At 43.4% G+C, this 22,789-nt stretch overlaps 1 protein-coding gene across 8 annotated transcripts in view; it reads left to right on the top strand.

Moving 5' to 3' along the window:
* Positions 1–22,789, top strand: part of PTPRT (protein tyrosine phosphatase receptor type T) — a 277,331-nt gene that overhangs the window by 107,734 nt on the left and 146,808 nt on the right. For all 8 annotated transcript variants that reach the window (XM_057428931.1, XM_057428926.1, XM_057428924.1 and 5 more), the window contains exons 6-7: positions 6,452–6,748; positions 8,231–8,340. In XM_057428931.1, the coding sequence (XP_057284914.1) occupies positions 6,452–6,748; positions 8,231–8,340 (407 nt within the window). The remainder of the gene's footprint in view (positions 1–6,451; positions 6,749–8,230; positions 8,341–22,789) is intronic.

The raw sequence follows: 22,789 nt of genomic DNA, 5'->3' as shown, positions 1-22,789 counted from the left end.
CATCTGCAAGAGCGGTGCTTTGCTTTGCTGCTCAGAACAGTTCAACAGACCCTGACTGGGTGGAGGAGCCTCTATTTTTCCCTCCTATTTTAATTTCCTTACTTATTTCTATGGCAATAATTTCTCTTTTGTCAGGAACTAGCTTCTCTGTTATTCTGATCTCTTTCACTTACTCCAGTTGAAGCTGGCAACTGTACACAGAGGAAGAGGCAATATAAATAACTGCACGTGCATGGTAGGAAAATAAATAGTTAAAATTTATACGTAATAAAATGAGTCTATAAAAACCCCACATTTTACTTGTGCTTCACACAACCCTCAAGTTTACCTGGTTCGAAATCTCACTTTCATTAGCATATTTAATTATGCTTTTGTATTTAATCAGCAAAATGCTCAATAATGTACATTTTGTTCCCAGCCATGGAGTGCCACGGCTCTGGGTATCCGTGATAGATGACTTTAATAAAACCAGTCATTACCCTTTATTGTGGGTTTAAATTATTATTTTTAAGTTGGTTAGGGAACAGCAGTTTTAGGTACACGGGAAGAGAACTTTCATTTCACCACTTCCTAACATCATGACAAAGAAATCCATTTAAGCAGATGCTAATATACCTTTTTAGACAGTTGTGCTTCATTAGTGAGCGGTTGTTGGCAAATAGAGGTTTGGGGCTCTGTTCCAGGTGTAGGGAGCATGAGCAGACCTGGGAAGTGATTTCTGTGTGACTTCAGGTACCTGCCAGCGTGTGGATTTTGAGTCTGTGAGAGCAACAGGCACGTTTGGGAGCTTACTGAAAGGTCACAGGATGTTTGATGAGATTTGTAACTTAGCAAATACTTTCCCTTTTATTATTTTTTTTATATCTTGGGTTTCTTCCAGTGCAGAATTCAAAGTAAAATTTGCAAGTAAACCAAAAACCACATCAATCAAAGAATGAAGCAGATGTGCTGTGAGCTGAAGTAAAATGATCATAACTGTGGCATGCTTTAGAAGAGACATGAGGGAGAAGCTCTTCCCTGTGAGGGTGCTGAGGCGCTGGCACAGGGTGCCCAGAGGAGCTGTGGCTGCCCCATCCCTGGCAGTGTTCAAGGCCAGGTTGGACACAGGGGCTTGGAGCAAGCTGCTCTAGTGGAAGGGGTCCCTGCCCGTGGCAGGGGTTGGAACTGGATGAGCTTTAAGTTCTCTTCCAACCCAGCCCAGCCTGGTACTGCATAATTCGGTTAACTGATCTCAGTCCCTGACTTACCTAAGCATATATTCCATTCTCTGACTTCTTTCATCCTTTATAACAGATTCATCTGTATGGCAGGCCTCCTTCTTCATTGCTCAGAGAATGCCATAAAATAACTTTGGTGACATGGTTCAGTGTGAGGTGTCCCTGCCCATGCAGGAGGGTTGGAATTAGATGATCTTAAGGTCCTTTCCAACCCAAACCATTCTGTGATTCTATGATTTGAGTTCATCAGCTTCAATGACACCTGTTTCTTTGGGTATGACTTGGGATTTAGTTGATTACAGGTATCTCAACAAACAGGCTGTTTGTTCTGCAGTGATTTTATTGTCAGTTTCCTTTTTCCCTTCTCTGTGTTGCAGTGTCTCTCAGAACATGCCTTTCCATCTAATTGCCTGCTTTCAGCCTTGTCTGCACTGACTTTGGAGAAGTGATGAGAACTGAACTCATTAAAAAAAAAAACTAAAAATGAGATCCAAATATTAGGGTGATGTTCTTTGTGCATAAAAGGATAAAGCCAAAACACTTCTACAGCACTGAAAGACCAGTGAATTCTGTTTAATCAGTGGTTTTATCTGTCATGTCTGAAAAGGCATTTCTAGTACGTTCAAGAGCACTGAAATGTGATGGGCAGCGGTGTGTGCATTATGCTGCTCAGCAAAGGAGCTCTGTGACAGACAGCCACGCAGCACTGCAGGGATGGACAGGGTTGTCTGTCATCCCGAAATGTCCATGTATAGGACATAGGATGTGGGACGTTTATGGAACAATTTCTCTGTCAGGATCCCCGACAGTGAACAGCACACACTCTAGAGGGGTGGTTTTATGGCACGCAAGAATTGTGGATTTAATGCAAACTCCTTGAACGCTTTTGCTTTGCTTATTTTGCTGTGGGTTTGGAGTAGGTGTTTCCCTTGGCTTGTTTCATCTGTGGAAATTTGAGGAGGAAGAGGAGGAATAGAGAATAAAAGGAGGATGGGGAAGGCTTCAGCTCTAATCTAAAGCGTGGAGGAGAGGCATTGTCAGGCAGATTGTTTAAAAAGTACAATGAATTGTAAAAATAATTGATACAAGGGCCTGTAGGGACAGGCCAAGGGGAATGGCTTGAACCTGCCAGAGGGGAGACTGAGATGAGCTCTTAGGCAGAAGCTCTTCCCTGTGAGGGTGCTGAGGCGCTGGCACAGGGTGCCCAGAGAAGCTGTGGCTGCCCCATCCCTGGCAGTGTTCAAGGCCAGGTTGGACACAGGAGCTTGGAGCAAGCTGCTCTAGTGGAAGGTGTCCCTGCCTGTGGCAGGGGTTGGAACTGGATAAGCTTTAAGGTCCCTTCCAACCCAAACCAGGCTGGGATTCTGTGAAACGACTGCTTGGTTTTCCAGCTGTAGAACAAGAGCAATGTATTTGGAAAACACAAGGTTTATCCTAATCACCATCATAAGGAGTTTAGCTGCTGTTGTTTGACAAGTGGCCATTGTCTTGATTTGTCACGAGAATGAAATATTCTGTGAAGTTCTCAACCTACTCTGATACCAATTTTATATTTTGTAAATTAAAATGGATTTCAGTATTTTCTGGGGTACAGAGAGAGGACTTACCATGCTGGTAGTTGGAAGAACACAAGTTTTGGTCTCATTATCAGCTACCAACACACCTAGTCTTGTCCTTGTCTTCTCCCAGTCTGCCTAGCAGAAAGGGATGGGGACCTTACCTGGGTGTTGGCCTGTTCTGGTGAGAGTGACTGGCTGATGAGCTTATGTAAGGGTGTGTTGAGGAGAAGGCAGGAATCACACCTGTTTTCCTACTCTTTCTCCATCAGAAGGCATCAGTTGAGGGCTCACACAAAGCTCTTGCCACACTCATTTTTCTTCTGTTTGTGCATTTGCAGTCTTTGTAACCTGCTGGGAAAACCAGGTCAATCAGTGGACAACTGCACAGCTAATAAAGTGCCTCCTGCTCTCCATAGGTCAGGAGACACGGACATGAGGACTCAGACTAGTAAGGACACCTTCTGTGCTGTCTTTAGTGACAGCAATGACTTTTCCCAATTACGCTCCTGCATCAGATAGTTAACCCGGGGGCAACAATTGTCTCTGTTTAACTTCACTGCTCAACTTGAGCTTCATGTTCAAACCCCAGGGTTTCTCCATTGCTGCCTTTCTTCTCTGTTCTTCTCTTGATGGAGGGCTATAAAGCAAACACAATTGTTACTATCTATCTAAGTCCCCCTTTGGTTTTCTGACTGCACAATGAGCAAGAAGGCTGCAGTGAACAAAAGGAGATCTGTTACAATAAGGAAAAAAGGAAAACCGGCCATAAAAGTCAACTTCTCTCTAAAATTGTGATGGCAGAAAATGCAGTCTCTGAAAACTGCACATCACTGTTGGGTCAGAAATCTGCTTCCCTGGGCTAAGAACAGAGAGTGCAGCTGGGAGATCCCTGGGAGAGCTTCATGGAATCCCAGCCTGGTTTGGATTGGAAGGGACCTCAAAGCTCATCCAGCTCCAAGCCCTGCCACGGGCAGGGACCCCTTCCACTAGAGCAGCTTGCTCCAAGCCCCTGTGTCCAACCTGGCCTTGAACACTGCCAGGGATGGGGCAGCCACAGCTTCTCTGGGCGCCCTGTGCCAGCGCCTCCGCATCCTCACAGGGAAGAGCTTCTGCCTAAGAGCTCATCTTGGTCTCCCCTCTGTCATCCTGCTGTCACTATGATCTGTACAGCATCATGGTCTCATTTTTTTTGACTGGACTGAAAAATCTCACAGTTTAGTGCTATTGAACAGAGTACTTGGGAGAATGCGACATGTTCTGTGATTGTGTAGTGGGGTCTGGACTATGTTTGTGATCTGTATTTTAGCTTCTTGCTTTGGAACTAAATTCATCTGCAGTCTGGGTACTCTATTGAAAGGTTGTGTTGCAAAACCCCAGAAAGGCCTCAGGATGCGTCTTTTACAATAAATTTTGAGTAGAATTAGAAACCGTTTGATACAAGACAGCCTCCAAGACTTACAGTTTTGGGTGTGAAAGGAAAGGGCAAATGTGAGATGAGCAAGCTAAAAACTGCAGGTGTTCTTCCATAGTCCAGGTTTTGGACATCTGACTTGGTGAGATGATGCCGAATCAGAGTTGTTCCTTACCCACTAGTAAAGTCAGCGCATCTGACATCAATAAACCAAACACCCTCGAATTACCCTTTCATTTTGTAACATGACTGACTTAAAGAAAATAACTGTAATTTAAAGAACAGTGTAGCATTAACCTGGAGGTTAATTGCCATCTTCAGCTACATCCTTGTCTTGGCATGAAATGTTTTTCCTGTCGCAACCACATTCTGTGTTGGGGTCTTGAGTGGATTACTTTGTGTAGAGTTTGGAAGGATGAGCATCTGCATCTGCTCTTGGTTTTCTTGCCTTTCGATATAGCTTGGAAGGAGGTTTGTGCTTACCTGTATAGGTTCAGAGGCTAAGACTTCACACAGTCATTCTTCTGTTCACCTTATTTATCAATCCAAGTCATCTATAGAAAGGTTCTTTCATTGAGTTTATAATACAAAGAATAATTATCACCTAATGCTAAGTATATGTGTGTATACTGATGCATCCAAACTTTCTAATTTCTAAATTATGATTATTTTGACAGACTACTAAAGAATCTCATTTAAGGTGTGTTTTCTATGTCAAGGAATTGACATGACTGATATGGAATCCTAAGCCAGTTGCTTGCTTCAGCCCACTGGTCCTTTCATATCCATCCTGTTTCAAAAGTGGCTGCATCTATATAAAGATTCTGAATTCTGTTCATTTTCAAGGTAGCTATTTTTCCAGTGCCACTCACTAGGGTTTTCTTGGAAGTAATACAGAATATGCTGGTTATTATAGTGTATTTTCTGCTTATGCATTAGTAGATTGAAGTCAGTGCTGTGGGTGCTTTAGTTTCAAGAATTACTGGAAGGCTTTTTTTCACTTCAGTTATCTTTCCAAGAAGCATAAGTAGCATTCTGGAGGCCTTATGACTTTTTTTGTTCCCATGAAACATTCTGTTCCTTTCATAGGTTGAAATTATGAGAGAATATTAGAAATAGGCGAAACACTGAATTGTGCTGGAAATCAGGAAAATTTCCATCAAATGATGTATTTTCTGATTCCCTTGCTTAGATCTATACTGAGCCAAAAAAACAAATGAGCCGTGCAAGTTGAGGAAATGTCAGATAAGCAAACGATGACATGGGTAATATTGCTACCATCTGACGGATTTCAGACACTGGTTTTACTCATCCTTCATTCTCTATATCCTCCTGTCTAGCAGCGCATGCATTTATGCTTTATATAAAGGACATTTGAGTTATGCTGTTAAAAATAAGTTAAGGAACAGCAGGTGAAAATGATTCCTCCACATGAATATTCAGCTGTACCTCAGTCAAATACTGTGGAAGGGATGATAAAGAGCTGGTGGGGCCAAGGCGTTGATAGGATCTGAAAGGAAAGTTTTATTGGCAGAAGGTGGAGATGACTCAGAACATACCCAAGGAACAGCGTGATCTACTCGGATGTGCCGTCGCCAGAGCATCCAAGGGTTTGGCAAATGGAGGTGGCAGTACACTGGGATGTTGGAAGTCTGACAGTCAGGCTCCTAATCCTGATTCTTACACTCCCGTGCTTTTGTCTCTGAGCAGAATGGGTTTAGGGTAGGCAGGAGAATGTAGGAGCTACATAGCTAAATTGAAAGCTGAGTCTCGAGTTCATCCCTTTTCTGGCAGCCATTTCCATGTGTCTGTATCACTAGGGCTGGACTCACCGAGGTAGTTGGGCACTTCCAAGTGGATCACCTACCTTTCTGGGGCTTAGGGGTTTTTTGTTTGGTTTGGGGGCTTTTTTGGTTGTTTTCTGCTCCCCATTGTTTTAGTTAAGAATGAAGCAAGTGTGACTTTCACACCACTTACCTGATGGACTCATGCTGCCACTGTTGGAATCAGTGCAGTTTCACAGGAATCAGGAGCATGACCACTGATTCAAGGCCCTGTGACAGGGGAGTTTTCAGGGAAAACTCAGGAGCCAGTATGTATTTGCGGCTCTGACGTTCATTTCCCTGTCACTTACACGTTGTAAAGACAGGAACATTCAGAGCTGTGAAATACTCGAATGCTCTGACAGGAAGCATATTATTGGATAGCTGACTTCTTTTAATGTCAAATTAATGAGTTTTTTTTCCTCTTTGCTTGCTCCACAGATCCTGTCCATGGACCACAGAACGTGGAGGTGGTTGATATCCGCTCCCGGCAGCTGACGTTGCAGTGGGAACCCTTTGGCTATGCGGTGACCCGCTGCCACAGCTACAATCTCACCGTCCAGTACCAGTATGTGTTTAACCAGCAAAAGTTCGAGGCAGAGGAGCTCATCCAAACCTCGTCCCACTACACCTTGCGAGGTCTCCGGCCCTTCATGACCATCAGGCTGCGGTTGGCCCTCTCAAACCCTGAGGGTAAAATGGAGAGTGAGGAGCTGGTTGTGCAGACGGAGGAGGATGGTGAGTTGTGTTGGGTTTGCTTGTTCTGGGAGGAAGACTTAATATTTCCAAGCTGTAAATAACAACATAACTCTTTGCCCCATGAAGCTTACAAATGGATTCTCTGGATAGTGTGTGTTACACAGTATTTGTAAGTGTAAATCCCATTCCACAGCTGTGGAATGAAACAGCGAGGATCCCCAGGGTGCTTGGGAATGACAAATGCCAGTTTGAGCAGTTACCAAACAGCAGTAGCTTTAATTCTGTAGAATCATAGAATAGTTTGGGTTGGAAGGGACCTTCAGAGTTCATCTAGTCCAACCCCCTGCAATGAACAGGGGCATCTTCAGGTTGCCCAGAACCACATTCAGCCTGGCCTTGAGGTTGTGTTTTGAACTACTCACAGAGCATCATCCTTTCCACGGCAGTGGGGTTGGAACCAGATGATCTTAAAGTCCTTTCCAACCCGAACCATTCTGTGATTCTATGATATGGGCAAATGTAATTCTGGTGTTTGTTGATTTTTCTTGTGCATGCACATCACTGTCCCATAAAAAGAATTATAGCATCTTCTTTTCCACACTGTAGCTTTTCTTAATACTGATCTGGATGTAGTATTTTATGTATGTCTCAGAAGCTAAATTCATCCAGTGCTAACTCTTCCATTCTGGATAGAAAAGAACTGTTTTCCGGAAGTACTGATGGAAAGCTTTAAAGTGTTATTATCCCATCTGAGCTATTTCGAGGACTCTCACAGATGACAAGCCTCCATTCTGTCTAATGTGTTAAAGAAGAAGTTCTTCCTGTGCCAGAGCTGGAAGGAATTGCTGTCCTAAGTTTCTCCTGTTGAAAGTGGCTCTTGCAGCCCATTATATCATCCGGGGGACATAAGAGGATGGCAGATCCTTCAGAAAAATGAACAGGGTTTTCATCAGCCAGGTTTGGGAGTGCATTTATTAGTTACCTTCCACAGCATTCAAGTTTTGCTTGAGTAGGTGGATTTTTTAGCTGGCCTTGTAGCCATAATGGAATATAAATTTTGCATTGTTACTTTGCTGAGGAAATCAATCTTTCATATTGATAAAGGTGTGCAGCCCAGTAGCATCTTTATGCCAAGGTGCAATATGGCTGTTTAGGGGGATAGAACTTTATTGTGTGGGAGGAGAAGGACACATTAATTCCCTGCTGCTGTTGTGCTGCACTTCAATAAGGACGAGCTGAAATTAGCTTCATATTTTCATGGATTATGATTTTATTTATCACTTAGTGGTTAGATGAGGGTGTTCCTATTTGACCCAGCGGTTAAGAATAGGCCTTTCATATGATTCAAACCTTGGCAATAATGGTGCCTTGAGCTTTGTGGGGTTTTTATTATATCTATTTAGCTATTTTGAGCTCTGAGTTCGGGTCTGGTGGCTTTTTGGTGTCCTCTGATGCGTGTGCAGCTGGAGCTGTGGGAGCTTCTCACACAGATTTTTGGTGGTTTTTTTTTTCCCCCTGTAGTTCCTGGACCTGTTCCCTTGGAATCCATCCAGGGAGGACCTTTTGAAGAGAAGATCTATGTTCAGTGGAAGCCTCCAAATGAGACAAATGGCATCATTACACTCTATGAGGTGAGGAGAACAGATTGTTGTCAAGGAATACATGCCACAGGGCCCTTTTCATTTGTGTTTAAGCCAATCCTGAGCTCTGAGATTTCAGCAGGTGCTAAAAGAAGCCTGATTAAAATAGAGAAGCTTCTTCAAGATAGTGTGCTGCTATCACTGAAAGTTTTCCAGTTCAAAAGAGAGAAGATCTGTTGCAAAATGAGAGCCAAACATTCCCCCTGTCTCGGGTGTTCAGTTCCTGCCCTAATTTCATCTGCAGTATCTCCATGGTCAGTTTTCTTTCCTTCTCCTTTTCTCTTGAGGTAAATGTCAGTTAGGTTTTATACCTAAATACTGCAGTTAATTCCTCTCTGCCTTTCCAAAAGTCACACTACTTCCTGGCGAGCTCAGCGGAATGTAGCCATTAAGTCTTATCTTGCAGTGTTCTCCCTGGATCTCTCAATGATAATCTGTCTAGCCCAACTACTCTCCCTGCCTCCAGACAAAACACACAGCAGACTACAGGATGATCACTGGCCATCCTGTGCTGAATGGGAAAACTAATGAATGTGATTAGAGTATATCAAAGGAGGTGCTTCTTGTTAAGGTAAGGAGCTGTTACTGTTGTCGTCTGCTGCTGGTGAGACCATGGTAATGTTGGGCACACCAAATGTGTGGAGAAGGAATATAAAAGGCTGCTTTAGAGGATCATGTGAAATGGGAGATGGTCCTAGAAGAGAAGGTACGGGCACTTTTATTAAATAGCAGAAAGTGGAGCACCAGTGCTGGCTGAGTGTGTTTCAGTTTATAGGTTCAGCATCTATCACTAAGATTAGAAAAAGATGCTTTTATGGTCATGTAGGAATCCTCAGTGTGGGTTTGTGCAGCGTTTTCTGGTACAGAGGGGAAGAAATGCTTTTTTGATTTCTTTTTTATGATGACTGAATGTAAAGACTTGCTTTGGAAAAGGCGTGGGTGCAAGAAACCACTCTGCCATCACCAGTGAGTTCTGCTCCTTTCCTCTTCCCTCCAGCTTCTCACTTTGGCCAACATGTCGTGTAACATGTCACTGCTAGATCTCCTCGCTGACACTGCCTTTTTCTGTCACATTGATGGTCGAATGGGAAAAATGAAGCAGGTTTCACACCAGTGAGCTCTTACACTACAGCGTGAGCAAGAGATACCGACTTTCTCTTGGGCATAAATGTAACTTGACTCTTAGGTCATCACTCCAGCTGGCTCACAAAGGGTAGATGGGATTTGATATGGCAAGACTTCATAAATAAGTTTCTCTCAGTAATTTCAGCCAGGCGATAACCCATGACTACATAAGGAGTCATTTTTTGTTGATACACTTTTGGCAGTCTGTGCAGGTTACATACTACCTGTCTGTACTAGAACAGAACTAACCCTTGCAATATTTTGAACATGTACTGCAGCCTGTCCCGTGTCTGTGTAAGGAATTATGTACTAAAGCTGTCTGTATTTTTAAGGAATTAAGCTGAAGAGAATCAGTTGCAAATTCATTATGTTTCTGGCAACGCAGGTGACCTATAATGAAACACGTTTAAAATAATCCAAGTCAAATGATGCAAAAATAACTCCTTTTAATTTTTAAAGAGGCAGTTTCCTACTAAAATATTGCCTTGGGCGCAGCTCATTGAAAGGACTTCAGCAATCTGAGTAGCTTTTCTGGGTGAGCAACTACATAGAGATACTTCAGTACCTCCTGGGTAGTGATGCCTCATGACAGTGCCTTTGCCCCTCCAGCCATATAACTGCTCAAGTCTCAGTGGAGACAAAGAGATTTTTCTTTCCTGATAATGATTCTGTGCATATTCAGCAGCTGAAGCCAAAGAGAAGTCAAGGTGAATTAGAACTCTTCCTCCTTTTCCTTCTCTCCCTCTGCTCCAAAGGGATGAAAATCCAAGTGTTAAAAACACCAGGAGAACCAGAGTGCCTGAAGGTTGTCAGGAATGAAATGTTTGCCTTTCCTGTCCCTTCTTACATGTGAAAATACATACAGAACATTCCCTGAAAGAGTGAGATCCTGAATCAAGGACTCATGTTCTGCCAGTGAGGGGGGACACCAGAAACCAGGAAGGAGCAGAGGCAGGACACATGACCCACACTTGCCAAAGGCATATTCCATAGCATAGCACATCATGCCCAGTATAGAAACTGGGGGGAGTTGCATGGAAGGGGTGGATCACTGCTTGGGTCAGGCTGGGTATCAGTCAGTGCGTGGTGAGCAGTTGTGTTGTGTGTCGCTTGTTTATTCTCAGTGCAGTTGTCAGGCTCTAGGTCTGTATCACAAGCAAATCTGTTCCAAGTAATGGAAGATCCTGGTTTTGAAATTGCTCAGTAAAGTTCAGGTCTTTGCACAGAAACATCTCATCCTGCAGTTGAAGTTCAATCTTCCTAAAAATACTGAGATATTTCCACTGTTGTCCAGGTAGCTGCATCTTCTGTGTCTCTTGCTTAATCCCCAGCCTATCACAGCTACTTAGACCAGCACCTTTGTCTCTGCTGGGGTTTTTTAAAGATTTCGTGCTGTGTGTCTAGGACCAAAGTAATTCCTCAGCAGTAATGACCTCCAAGAGCCTTGTGGAACCTCATGCAGGTAACCTCACCCCATTGATCCAGCCTGCCCAGATCGCTCTGCAGAGCTTCCTACCCCCCAGCAGATCAGCACTCCCACCCAACTTGGTGTCATCCACAAATGTGCTGAGAGTGCCCTTGATCCCCTCATCCAGATCATCAATGAAGATATTAAACAGAACCAGCCCCAGTATTGAGTCCTGGGGAACACCACTAGTGACCAGCCACCAACTGGAATCAGCTCCTTTCAGCATCTCTTTGGGCCTGCCTACAGAGCCAGGTTTTTATCCAGCGAAAAGTACTAGTGTCATAGAATCATAGGATGTTTAGGGTTGGAAAGGACCTTAAGATTATCTAGTTCCAATTCCCCTGCCCTGGGCAGGGACAGTAATGACTGAGTACTTCTGAAGAGCCTAAGCAAAATGGAAGGAACTTAACAAACCTTTTGGACTTACATAAATCTCTTCTATCCTTCACAATGATACTGTAAAAATAAAGGTGGCAATAGCCTTGCACTTAAAACTGCTTTAACCCCCTGTGCGTTCAGCTGGATACAGCCAGAGGTGGATTTTTAAACTAAGGAACTATCTAGAGCCCCAGATGAGTAGGTAATTGCTGTCTGTTTCTGGAAAGCAGAAAGCTCTTGTTCACAGGAACTCGGAAAGCTCCCAGAATTACAAGTCAGTTAATCAGTATGCTGAAGGGATTAGGGTACAAGCTGTGTGAAAGCAAGTGATGGTACAGCTCATTCTGGGGTGCTGGAGAAGCACAGCAGAGCAGTTGAGAGCACGAGTGTATGCTGAGTTATCTGCAGTTGATCTGTCCAATCAGGAAAGCCATGAGGGAGATGTGTAGCCTGCTCTTACAAGTAAGCCCTGCAGCGGAGAGGAAGCTTAAGAGCTCTAGTTACAGTAAAGTCCCCAGGTAGCTCCAGGGTGTGTAGGTACTTAGATGAGACAAACAGATCAGTCTGTGTTCAGAATCACGGCTGCACAGTGATAATGGATTTGCTGGTACGTTGGTTTGGGTGGAATGCTCTACAGAGCTGTTTTTGCAGGTGACATTCATGGAAGAGGTGTTACTACAGCTGTCTCTTGTAGCAAGCTGTGAGTGGCAGCATCTAATAATGTTGTAGTAAGTCCTGTTCCCCTTCAGTCCCCTGGCAGACTGAAAGCACCACAACTTGTATTCTTTTTATGCCAGTCCTGAAAAGCTGCTACGCTTTAGAATCCCTAGTAATGAAATGCTGCTTATTATGCTGATACCATGTGGGAGTTCAGCTTCAAAGCCTTTGTGTGCAGAGACATGTAACAAAGATTTCATTTTTGTTCTTTTTTTCCTCCTATGCGTGTAAAGTCAAACCACCGTCAAACAGCAGAAAGACCCACGCTGTCATTGGAGAGTAGGAGCAAGCAACCTAATTTAAGGTCTTGGACCAGGGAGGTTGGAATTGGATGAGCTTTAAGGTCCCTTCCAACCCAAATCAATCTGTGATTCTATGACCAGCTTTGGCACTTAAATTTTCCTGCTTTTAGTTGACATAAGGTGGTCTAAAGCATGTTTGTTCCATAATCCAAACTGAAGTGATTCAGATACATATTTTGTGCAAACTTGCATTGTAGTGATAGAACAAGGAGTGATGGGTTCAAACTGAAACAGGGGAAGTTCAGGTTAGGTATAAGGCAGAGGGTACTGAGGCACTGGCACAGGATGCCCAGATGAGTGGTAAATGCTCCATCCCTGGTAGTGTTCAAGGTCAGGTTGGACAGAGCCTTGGGTGACATGGTCTGGTATGAGGTGTCCCTGCCTGTGGCAGGGGGTTGGAACTGGATGAGCTTAAGGTCCTTTTCAAGCCAAACCAGTCTGTGATTCTGTGATTTTGAAAATGTAAGTTAAAATTGCATATTTATATCTGCATTTAACTGCCCAGGTGGGCAGCTGGAGGCTCGTAAGTGCACTCCATTGGTGATGTTGGCTTTCACCTTTGACAGTACGTTTTTTGTGTGTGACCTAATTCTTAGAATTGCCAGGTTTTAGAATATTTTGCCCTTAAAGGGAAAGAAGGGAAAAACTCACCCAGTATTCCTGTCATTTGTCACATTGTTATAAGCTATTCCAGTCCTAGAGGCATTTAAAAGGTGGCTACAATATCTTCAGCTCCTTGGCTGGAGAAACACTCTCAGGCTGTTGAAGTCCTTTTGGTAAGCCATGCCTGAAGGTGATGTTTAAGCAGCAAAGTGTCTTTTTAAGCAGTGTAAGGTGTAGTCTAGTAATCACGTTCTCTATGAAGTCCCATGTGGGTTGCACATCGGTCCTGGGGACAAATGATGATGCAGCTTCCAGCTAGCTAGTTTTCTCAGCCACTGTTCCTGAAATGTTGTTAAATCTCTATTTAGATGCCAGGAGTAATAATATAGTGGACTTCCATATACAAATTCAGGTCCTTAATGGGATGTTTGGAGCCTAGTTCCTCTAATCCCAGAGGATTTGAGTTTAAATTGCACTTCCTAGGTTACACATCCTCTTAGTTGCCATGTAAAATTGCAGTCTGCCCTTCAGCAGTTGCCAGTGCCATTTCTTCTCCATTGCTTCACTCTTTCCCAGCATGAGAGGTTGTATACATGGGGACTGTCTCTTAGAGGGTCAGGAGTAAGGTCAGTATTTGGGGGATGCACTGCCTGCATTTGCAGTAGGTTGGAAACAAATTTCTTCCCCCTTTAACCCCTGAAAGTACATACTTACTGTAACACAGAGCATGATCTTTTGGTGTGGTAGCTACTCACTGCATGCATACGTGTGCATTCCTATTTATAGCCCTTCCTTAAGCTATTCAGGAAACCTGACATTTTCAGGATAAAATCTTCCTTGCTAAAAGGTGTAGCCAGAAAAATAAAAGAAGGTTTCCTGAAAGGACTGAGAACTCAGCTTGGTGTTGGCAATTTTGGGGGTATTTAAAGGGTGGGTTTTGGTTAAGAAGAGTGAAAAATGGCTCCCCCAGGAAAGAAAGCAACAGCCATGGAATCTTGTAACTGATTCTTATAAAGCTCTACAGCTGAAATAGTGGAAAGATGACAATTCAGGGAAATTGCCTTCAGTGAGAAGTGGCTTTGAATGTTCCCATGAAAATCAGTCATGTTACAGCTTCTAAATTGCATTCTGTGGATGCACGATACTCCTGGGACGAAGCTTGTTCACTTCAGCTCACCAAGCTGCACTGAGGGAAGTCCATGCTACAGGCAGCTGCTGCTGCATTTAGCTGAACATTAAGAGAACATTAAAGAGATGATATTAAGTGCTCAAAACCCAGGAAATGGTCAGTTAAGATGGTATATTCAGTCATAGCTTTATCAGTCATCCGTACAGGCATTTGACAATGGTCTTCACACAATTGGGCATTATTCTCCCTTCATGTGCAGCACTAATGTTGTTTTCCTGTGACACTGGATTTATACAGTGTCTTGTGCTGCAGTATATTGTTTGTCCAGAGCCCATGAAAGTCAATTACATGAGGAATAAATGTTGTACTGCATCTGTACTGCGTTGAATTACTTTTTTTAAATAATCTAAAGATGCAACAAAACTGTGTGGCCGTGTTTAATCTGCTTAACTTTTGAACTGTCAGCTCTATGGTAGGCTGCATCATCCTCAATTACGTGTAAGCTGTGAGTATATAGCCAGCTAAAGGAGTTCTAAAAGAGTGAACTCTTTCAGAGTTAATGGCCTGTAGTGCAGAACTGTACTGGAAGAGGGCTGGGCTTTCCAAGAGAAGCCCATCTGAATGATTGCCGACTGGTATTTGCTGAGCACTGGGTGGACGTGTTGGTTAGTTGCTGGAAGTGTTCTGGGTCCCACTCAGTAAGGATTCAGCCCTGAATTTGCAAAGTGAATGGTGCTGATTGCACTGATTTATTATCTGTCCTTGGCAGTTGAGAAGGGCAGTAAATCTTAGAATCATGGAGCAGTTTGGGTTGGAAGGGGCCTTAAAGCTCATCCAGTTCCAATTCCCTGCCACAGGCAGGGACTCCTTCCACTAAAGTAGATTGCCCCAAGCCCCATCCAACCTGGCCTTGAAAGAACCTGCTGTATCTTTGTTGCTGTTGTTTCTTCCCATCTTGTCCCAGTTAAACACAGCCTTAAAAGCAAAAATCTTGAATTGATTTCCTAATTAGGGATATCTCGCTGCATAAACACCGTACAGAGCTTTGAACAAACTTCTTCAAATTATATAGGATTCTTAATTGTGTGTTACTCGCTTAGTTACTTGCAAGATCCACTTCACTTGGAAGCATTTGTTGATGATGCTCTCTTAAATCTTATTATTTCCAGTAACATCTTGATGAGAAAATGAGAGGGGGTTTTTGAGAAACTCAGATGTCAGGGTTTTTAACGGGATGACAACCTCCAGGTAAACAGCACACTTGTGATATAAATAGTATGAATCAACTGTTTGAGAAAAGTGCTTGATCAAGCTTTCCAGAAATAAAAGCCTAATACGGTCCCTTGAGCACAGCATTTCCTTTGATTACCTTTTTATTGTTCTTTTGAAGCCAACAGACTTGCAGCGATATAAATCCCATGCAAATGAGAAAGTGTTTGGCTACCACAAAACTGTTTCTTCCTTAAAAGGAACTGAATAATTTTAGTGTGAGTGTTGGGCTCTTTCTAAGCCAAACTGAGTGGTAAGAACTGAACAACTCCCCCTTTTCCCCCCACCCGAAAATAGAACCCCAGCAATTTCTTCTTTCTTATAATAAAGTTCAAATGTTAAAAATGATTTTGGACATACATGGACATCTTGTCTTTCTGCCTTCAATTCCTCTATTTTCTTTTCCAGGAAAAATATATTTTGGGCTTCTCTCTCTCTCTTCTTTCAGCCCTGCTGTTTCTCTGTATTGCTCATCCAGGAAAACAGTTGATTCTTAGTCCCATTTCTTCCATCTGATCTTCCAAGATCTAGTGCAGCTGGGCAGTTCTGGTAATACATTTCAAGCTCTTTAACAGTTTCATGTTTAGATGTTACAATACCTAGCTTACCAGAATGTGGTAGTTACCTAAATTGAAAGCAGACTACAGAGACAGGTCTGTGCTTCCTTCCTAGATGGGTTTTTTCTGTTTCATCTAAAGTATCACTTAATTTAGCAAATAGATGGGATTGAAACAGGCAGAAGTGGTGGCTTTATCCTGTTAATTGGTGCAGCTGAGGCCCTGTGTAAAGGAGAACAGGCCAGTCAAGGTGATGTTTTCATCACTTTCTAAAGGACAAGGTGCCGGTATTATGGTTCCTTTTTGGAAATTAATCTTACTGCTGTCCTTTCTGTGCGTGTCTTTAGGATCTTGCTGTGCAGTGGACAGAATGGGTTTGGGTTTATTTTCCTGAGCCCTATTCTTATTACCAACCTCTGTCATTTTGAGTCCCTTGCCTCCGTTTTTGCCTTCTCCTGTTGCTCTACCTGTTTGTTACTGGTTTGCCTGGTTTCTGCTTTCTTACTGCCCCAGTGGTATCAGTATCACTGGCAGCAAGGGCTGAACAGCTTTAGGAGTGTGATGGCTGCTGCAAGGTTGTAGCCCGGGGAGAACAGCTCACTTCATTTTGTTTCTAATTCAGTCACAGAATCCCACATTGGTTCGGTTTGGAAGAGACCTTAAAGCTCATCCAGTTCCAACCCCTTGCCATGGTCAGGGACACCTTCCACTAGAGCAGCTTGCTCCAAGCCCTGTCCAACCTGGCCTTGATTCAATTCAGTCCTCATTCAGTTAATTAATCATAATTGATCATAATTCAATTCAGTCAAATAATTCAATCGCTTTTGTCTGGAATGGTGAAAAGTAACTTGGGGTGAGGCAGAGCTTTGGCTTGGAAAAGAAGCACAGGTGGATAGTTTAAGTGGCTAAAAATATGTGGTCTTACAATTATCATCTAAAGTAATAGCTAAGACTGATGCTTTATCTCTAAATGTGGCAAATCCATTTTGTAGGGTTGTGGTCTTGTTTCTGTTGTAGATGTAGATATAAGCAGATGTAGATGTAGAGTGAGCAGAGAACTGTTGTTAGTCCTGCAGAGTGTTGGATTGGAGGTTTGTTCATTGCCCACAGCTCTTGTACACCCAGTGTAGCGTGGCCACCCAGCCCTGGGGCTTTCATCATCAGGAACTAACTGAGGCCCAAGTACAGAGCTGGAATAACTGCCTCAGTGCTGCAGTCCTATCAGAGCAATTCCTATAGTTGTCATTTTCTGCTATTAAACTGAACAATGAGGCTCACCAATAAAATAATATGAAATAACAGCTCATTAAAAACTCTCCTTAATATATAGCATGCTAATTAATGTCAGTGGGGTGCAAGCTTGAATGGCAGAATAGACTATAATGTTTAGAAAGTAGGTAAAATAAAAGAAGATATTTTATCATTAATGACCTTTTAGTAAACCTAATGAAATCCTTAATGGCCCGAATACATTACTGAGGCGCTCCCAATTGCTTTGTTACCTACTCCATTCCTACTCCCTTTTTCATAGATATGAAATCTGGTTTTATTTATAGAAAACAAGAAGTCATAAAGCCCCAGGGAAATAGGAACAGGAAAAAGGAGATTAGGTGAAACTTCTCAGCACTACTCTCCCTGTTCTTGGTCAAGAGAAAGGTTGGGTATGGGGTATAGAATCATATTATAACCTGTCTTGTATATGTGGCGTCTGTGTTTGTGTTCAAGTTTAATTAGCTCCGTGTTTATGTGACTCTTAGTAATAGGTTACAGAGCAAATGGGGCTCTTTTATTCTTGGGGTCTCCCTGGGTTAAATTCCATATTTGGACCAAGAGCTGTGCCATGGCTTTTTATACCGTTACCAACCATCCTGTGCTTGTGCTGGGACTAAATTAAAAGACTTTGTTCTTCAGGGCTATTAGTCTTTCACATGTTGCCAGCCTTAAATATAACTTGCAGAAATGCTGTTTAACTCTCCCTTAACGTTCTATCAAAAGAAGTAGTACAAGAATGGAAAAATGAAAGCCCTTTGCTTCCTCCCAGTTCCTGGGTGAAATGTAGTGGGCCAGGGAAGGATGTAAGTAGCAATAATTGCCTGGCTTAAACTGAGTTTTAAGAGGGAAAATGCACACATTCATCTGGTCATAAAGTACATTCTTTAGTTCTGAAGTCCAGCCCTGGAGAAGGATTGTTCACTAACCCTTTCCTGTTCATTAGAAGATAACTTGCTTCAAATAATTCCTTTTGTGTAACATTTGGTACAATCAACTTTAGTCTTGCACCCCAAATGTCTGAAACTTTCTGATAAGATTGAAACTAATGCCCATCCCGGCTGCAATCCCAAGTCACCTGCAGAAGTATTTGTTCCTAAGAAGCACAGGCAATTGGTGAGTCCTGGAGAAAAGAGCCTGTGGCTTGCTGTGTAATCAGGTTTCAGTCAACTTTATAGAGCATTGAAATTGATTGTCCCCCTGACGTACTGAACGCTTCAGAGCAGGTACTGTTCTGGAGAAGTTAATTCCTTATTTGGCTCCGAGCACACGCCAAGAGAGCTTTGTGCTTCCCCTCCCATCCTCAGGAACCAAGGAGAACGGGAGCACAAATCACCTTGAAATCCGCATTGGAGAGCGGATTTCAGGGAGCATCAGCCAGCCCTGTTCTGTTTTCCTGTTTTGTTTTGCTGTTGGCTGCATCCAAGGGAGCTTGGATGAATGACAAAACCAGCAGTGGTGATGAGCAGGTGATCAAGCGCTATAGGAATCATAAAAGCCTGACACAAGGGAGAGCTGAGTGAGGGTTCAGTTAATGTGGTGCTCTTCAATATTCTGGCTGGCTTCTCTCTTCTTCTGGAGTTGAAGGAAAGGGAATGCTGTGAAAATACAGTCTCGAGGCAGTGAAGAATAATCCTCTTCAGATACCTGCAAAGGCAGTCTGGCCCTGTCTCCATAGTCAATTCCTGTTTCAAACTCCCTCATCTCAGGAGTGTTTTGGTCTTTCAACGTAAGTGAAACTCCACCAGTGAAAATTCCAGGAGTTCCTTTTTAACCCAAGTCTCATCCTTGGAAGATTTAGTATCTCCAGTGTTTTGTATTTTGTGCTGAAATGTTGTCAGTTCAGGGTGACTCTTCAGCCTGAAAAGCTGCTTCTGCTAGAAGCGGTTCATTACTCTGTGAGCTTTTATGGGCTAACTTTTAAGTTCACAAGAAGGAATCAAAAAGAGCAAGGCTGCTGCTGTCACCCTTAAAAAGCTCCTACAAGGCCCTTGTCTCAGATAGAAACTCTGAGGAAGGACACAGACTAGAAAATACACAGTAGAAGTATTTATTTTTAATTGGCACAGGGTGCCCAGAGAAGCTGTGGCTGCCCCATCCCTGGCAGTGTTCAAGGCCAGGTTGGACACAGGGGCTTGGAGCAAGCTGCTCTAGTGGAAGGGGTCCCTGCCCATGGCAGGGGTTGGAGCTGGATGAGCTTTCAGGTCCCTTCCAACCCAAACCATTCTATTAAAACAAAAGATAAAACCCTGCTGAAACAGCAGCAGGTGCTGTTTCTATCCAGATTGATGTTGGTTTCAGAATGATCTTTCCTTAAGGCTCATTTTGGTCCCTTTTCCAGAGTCAGACATGGTTCCCCAGACTGTAGGGGCCTTTGCTCCTCCATAAGATCCTGCACAGAATGGTTCCAAGTGTGAGTGCTGGTTGACCCAGGCTGCAGCCCTCAGCTCTCCCTCTCCCTGGAATACTGGCAGCAGGGCAATGGAATGCTTTTTGCTCTTAGTGCTTGATAAGGTTCCATCCACTGAGGCAAAAGTTTTTTTTCTGAGCCGTTTAACTTTACCAGTCTCTGTGACAGTGTTGAACTTGTGTTTAATTTAGAGGAAAACGAACCAGCATGTATATGGTGTTTCTGTTTTCTTATTTAGGACACAGACAAATCAGAAATCATTCAGGTTATCCAGACAAAAGTTACATCCTCACCTACATATCATCCTTATTAAGGACAGACTCTGTGAACTCATCCCTGCTGCTGCTGAGCAAACACTGTTTGGTGGATGTAGCTCCATCTTTTTTCTGGGTATTATAATCTTTCTCATTATATTTTGTATAATCTGTCTTGTAATGCTCCACATTCCAGAAACACTCTTTTTTTTTTCCACATTTCTCTCTACATTAGACCAGATTTCCAGCTAAATAGAACCAGAGCTCCTGCTTACAGAGCAGTGCCAGCAAGAGGCACGTCTGTCACTCAGCTGACTGAAGTTCGAGCAGCCTTGGCTTGGGCAGGAGTAATGAGGCACAGCCCTGGGCTAGAAATTACCAACGAGGGGAATTCATTCTGCTTTGCCTGAGGCAAAGGTCTGCTGTGCTGTCAGCTGAGTTTCTCAGGCTCTCACTTTTCTCTGTCATGGTAATAAGTATCCAGAAAGCTGCTTATGAAAGAGTTCTGAGGAAATCTCTTGTTACCTGCTACTAGTTTAACTTGTGTAATCTCAACAGCAGCAGCAGAGGGACATCTATGTCTAGCTGCTTTACTGACAGATTTAAATAAAGACCGTGGGCTTTGTGGACCTTTTGGAGCCTTTCTGGACCACGAGAATTCCCCGCAGCTGTAGTGGTTGCTAATAGCTGTTGTGGGAAGAACAATAGCTTCAAGAGTGACAGTTCTGTCTGTTGCATGGAGAGCTTGGTGTTTTCCTTTGTTACTCTGAGCTCCTCAGTGGCACAGGGAGAAAATGATGTCAAACTGTTGGACATGATAGGGGAAGCGTGGTTTAGCAATGGCTCTTTTTCTCCCAAACAAATCGGAGATAAAGAGCAAGCCCTAGTGAAGCTTTTGTGCCTGGGAAGAATCAAGATGTGCAGCTCACTGCTGCTTCCTCATGGCATTACCTAATTGTTTTAGCAGCTCTCCTCCTGAAGGGCTCCACACACATCTCAGTGACCATATTATTTGCTGGGATTTAACACAGTGCTATCTAAACAGAGTATCTGTGAATGTAATCCTTACTGATGTGCTGAGGGCACACACTGCTGGGGAAGTCTTGCCTCTGATTAATCAATGAAGAATGAGCTAAACCCAACAGTGGTTCCTTTCGTTTGGTCGATGATTCGAAACGCGCTGAAGCTGAATGTGCTACTTGTTTGCAGTCCCACATAAGGTTTTCAGTGTTGTCTTAAATTAGACAAGCATAGAAAGAAAATACTTTGCCAAATGTTTCTGTGTGCAGCAGGGCCTTTCAGAATGGCGGCATCTGGGGTTTGGAGAAAACCAATAGTAATTTTTGTACCAATAGTAACATTTATGGTACAGACCAGGACAGCAACGTTTTTATACTTTTACTGAACAGTCTGTGTGTAGGTCTATGTGTAGGTGGTTAAAAGAATGTGGTTTGTGTTTGCTGGTCTGCGTTGAGGGGCTGTTTGCAGGTTGAGCCCAGGATAAGACTGTCTGAATTGCAGTCTGGTCAGGAGAGCCTCAGAGTTTCCCCAAGTCTATTACAAGTCATAGAATCATAGAATGGTTTGGGTTGGAAAGGACCTTAAGGTCATCCAGCTCCAACCCCCCTGCCATGGGCAGGGACACCTCACACTAAACCATGGCACCCAAGGCTCTGTCCAACCTGGCCTTGAACACTGCCAGGGATGGAGCATTCACAGCCTCGCTGGGCAACCCATTCCAGTGCCTCACCACCCTAACAGGAAAGAATTTCTTCCTTACATCCAATCTTAAGTCTTTTCTGACCTTCCATGCTTTGGCAGTGCAGATGGGAAAACCAACAGAAACCCTTAACCAGTGAAGAGTTACTGTTGGACTCTACTGATGTCACCAGGAGACCTGCTGGCTGCAGGGCTTTACAGCAAAATACTGTTGTCCCTGAATACTCAGGTGTTTGCATCATGGGCAATGCCTGTCTCTGACCTCTCTCCCCAGATAAGCAGAGTGGAAAATGCAACAGCCATTGACAGCTTTGAGTTCTATATTAGCTGTTGGAAGAGAAAGTTGCATTTCAGAAGCTGGAGATGCATTTTATTTTCATCTAGTTACCTTCAGAAGATGTGGGAGCTCCTGCTGCTAATCGCTCTGGGACTTGATGTGTAACCAACTATTAATTTATGGGAAGAACACTTCCCTCTGCATCCTTTTTTCACTACAGGGGATGAAGGATTTGGGCCGTGTACTCTCTGACATGGGTAGAACAGCTTTCAACAATGTGTCAATCTCTAAATTTACTGTTTATAACTATTTCTGCATATAAATTACTGATTTTAAACAGTGCCAGCAGCTAAATGCACTGCAGTTTGGTACAACACATCCAGCCTTGTCTGCCCCTCAGAGAGCTGTTACTGTGTGAAGAAGGTAACTGATGAGGTGATAGAGCTCTTGCCATTGCAAGCAGACATGTACCTGCATTTAAACATAGAGGATGTTGCCTTCTGTTCAACATCTTTGCCTTTTCATGCTAAGGTCCCTAGAGAGAAATATGCTTCAGTGGATTGGAATATTGCTAGGTATCATTGTGATGTTCTGTAAATGAAGCTTAACATCACTGCCAAGAACCTGTTACGTTAAGCAGTCAATGTCATGCATTCAAGGAGGGGACAGAAGACGACACCTAAGAGCTGGTGGGTTCCTGGCTTCATTTAAAAATTTGGAAACTCAGTTGAGGGCTAGATAGAGTTTTGTGGCTCAGGAATCTGAACCCTCTGCAGATGTCTGTGTGAAAATCTGATTGTTCTGACTTCTAGAGAGATTTCTGAAGTCCTGGCTATCACAGAATCGTAGACTTCTTCCTAAAATCTCATCTCAGTCTCCCCTCTGGCAGGTTAAAGCCATTCCCCTTGGCCTGTCCCTACAGGCCCTTGTCCAAAGCCCCTCTTCAGGTTTCTTATAGCCCCT

This window comes from Pezoporus wallicus, unplaced genomic scaffold, assembly GCF_028554395.1.
Source record: "Pezoporus wallicus isolate ANWC-B61680 ecotype Strahan unplaced genomic scaffold, APGP_CSIRO_Pwel_v1 contig_8088, whole genome shotgun sequence".
Classification (NCBI taxonomy): domain Eukaryota; kingdom Metazoa; phylum Chordata; class Aves; order Psittaciformes; family Psittacidae; genus Pezoporus; species Pezoporus wallicus.
This window is presented reverse-complemented; position numbering and strand designations above follow the sequence as displayed.